The 2,346-nt window shown below is 69.1% G+C and overlaps 1 protein-coding gene across 1 annotated transcript in view; it reads left to right on the top strand.

The window, feature by feature from the left end:
• The first annotated feature begins 367 nt into the window (after positions 1-367).
• SNCB (synuclein beta) overlaps positions 368-2,346 on the top strand; it is a 3,431-nt gene continuing 1,452 nt past the window's right edge. Inside the window, exons 1-3 of the mRNA XM_026858519.1 lie at positions 368-578; positions 1,370-1,408; positions 1,761-1,879. Of these exons, the coding sequence (XP_026714320.1) occupies positions 368-578; positions 1,370-1,408; positions 1,761-1,879 (369 nt within the window). The remainder of the gene's footprint in view (positions 579-1,369; positions 1,409-1,760; positions 1,880-2,346) is intronic.

The following is a 2,346-nucleotide window of genomic DNA, read 5'->3' as shown; positions in this document are numbered from 1 at the left end:
CCCCGGCTAATCCCTGCCCGTCCCCTGCATGCCCCCTCTGCCTGCCCTTGCCCGCTCCTGCCTTTGCCCTTGCGTCCTCCAACCCAACCCCCTGCTCCCCCTCGACCCGTCCCCGGACCCGCTCCCCAGCACCCCCCCTCCCCTTACGCGCCCCGACCACCCTGCCGGCGGGGTGCCCGGGGGCAGAGGGCCGGTGCCCGCAGTGCTCTGCCCAGCCCCTACCCGCAGGGCATGTGCAGGCAGGAGGATGGGGCCCCGCGGGCAGTGGCAGGGTCGAGGCTGGTCCCCACGCTGAGTGGGTGGGACCCCCGGGGACCGGCCCCCCTGCAGCCCCCGTGGCTCCTCGCCGAGGATGCTCTGGGGAAGGATGGAGGTGGTGACCCCCGTGCTGGGATGTGCCCGGCTCGGAGCAGAGGGACTGGGGACACGTTTGTCCTCCCGGAGAGGCCGTGTCCTGGAGCGCATCCCACGCCACCGGCTCTGCCAGCATCTCTCCAGCACCCAGCCGGCGGCTGGCGGGTCCCTCCGTGCTGCCCCTCGGGGCCGGGGTCCATTCGGGCCAAGTCCTAGAAGACCTCGTAGGCAGGGAGCAGGCAGCTCCTGGGCAGGCAGTGTGCCCGGCTGTGGTGGTGGGCTGCTCAGGGTGGGGGGAGCTGAGGCCGCCCCTGCCCGCAGCGGGAAGGAGGGCACAGGGCTGGGGCTCCGTCCCGCTCCGGGGGGCACTAGCTCTGAGGAGGGCTGAGGCCCCAGAGCTGTTCCTCTGGGCGGTAGTGGGTGCCTGCCCTGGACCCCTACCCCTGTCCAGGGGTGCGTGCCCTGGAACGGGGGTCCAGCAGCTCAAGGAGTGCCTCGAAGCCCCATCCCACAGGAGCTGCCCAGACCCTGACTTTGCCCCCATTTCAGACACCCTGCTCCCATCCTGGGGGATGTCCTGGAATCTGCGGGCAGTCACGCTGCCTGAAGGGTGCCTGGCAGGGTGGCATGGCCAGCGGCAGCACCCAGCCCTGGGCCACTTGGCTGTGGGGCTTCCTGTGCCATGTTTGCACCAGTTCTGGGTATGGATCCCAGCTCCTGCTCTGCTTGGTGGCCCAGCCGACATTCACCCTGCCTGACCGTGCCCCAGCATGGCACTGGACCCCGGGGTCTCTGTCCTGCCTGGCACACAGCAGTGGCCTTGTGCCACCGCAGCCCGGGCTCCTGCAGGGACCAGAGGAGCCTTGCGGGGAGCTGGGCAGTGCCCTGGCTGCCCTGGGGTGTGGGCAGGATGCAGCCCCAGCTCCCAGAGCCCTGCCAGGTTCCTGGGCATGGCACATGGCAGAGCCTAGCCGCTGGCCTCTCTAACCCCAACTCTGTCTCTTTCTTCCCCCAGGGAGTAAAACCCAAGGTGTGGTGCAAGGCGTCACCTCAGGTACAGTCTCCTCCAGCTCCTTGCCGCGGTACCCCTCCGGCCCCAAGAATATGTCTAACGAGATCAGAGGCTAATTGAGGGGCTGATGTCACCCGGCTAAAGCCTCTTATATAACAGGGCCCGCAACGAAGGATTTGCGGCGGCTGCTCACACTCCCTGCCCAGCTGCAGAGCAGCGTCCCGGCCCCCTCCCCTCCCCAGCTCCTGGTCAGGGAGGCAAGGAGGGCCTGATCCTGCCCAGAGCCCCCCCACCAGCACCCCCCCACCATGTGATGCAGGGCATGGAGCCATGGCTGAGCACCCCTCCCTGGTATGGGGAGGGGGGCACTGATGGGCACCCCCGCCTCTTGCAGTGGCTGAGAAAGCCAAGGAGCAGGCGTCCCAGCTGGGTGAAGCAGCCTTCTCGGGCGCGGGCAACATCGCGGCGGCCACTGGGCTGGTGAAGAAGGAAGAGTTCCCTGCAGACCTGAAGGTGAGACCCCCCCAGCCACTGTCACGCCCCCAGGCTTGGTGGGGAGCCCCTCGGCTGCTCCTCAGCCTCGTGGGAGGGACCCCGAGGGTCCCCAACTGCCCCGGGCAGGCTCTGGGGCCCCCCATGTGCCGGCTGTGTGCGTGGATGCTGCGGACGTGTGCGTGCGCGGGCTGCTGCATGGCGGCTGGCGACGCATCGCTCCAGCGGCTGCGAGGTGACCTGACAGCTGCGGGAGTGCAGGGGTGGGGAGGGGCAGTGGGGTTCGCATCTCGCCGCCCCCCGTGAGCTGTCGGCTTCCAGCTTAGCCCAAAAATAGCATCAGCTGAAGAAATGAGGCCACCGCCGCTGCATGGGGGGATCGGCCGCCCCCCCCTTTTTCCTCCTGCCAGCCGCTCTGCCAGCCCCGGGGAGGGGTTACCCAGCACCACCCACCCCTGACAGGGATGCAGAATGCTTCCGTGCCCCCC

The sequence above is a fragment of the Athene cunicularia genome, assembly GCF_003259725.1.
Source record: "Athene cunicularia isolate RWA chromosome 13 unlocalized genomic scaffold, athCun1 chr13_part1, whole genome shotgun sequence".
Lineage (NCBI taxonomy): Eukaryota > Metazoa > Chordata > Aves > Strigiformes > Strigidae > Athene > Athene cunicularia.
Note: the sequence above shows the minus strand (reverse complement) of the source record. Positions and strands in the feature narration are given on the sequence as shown.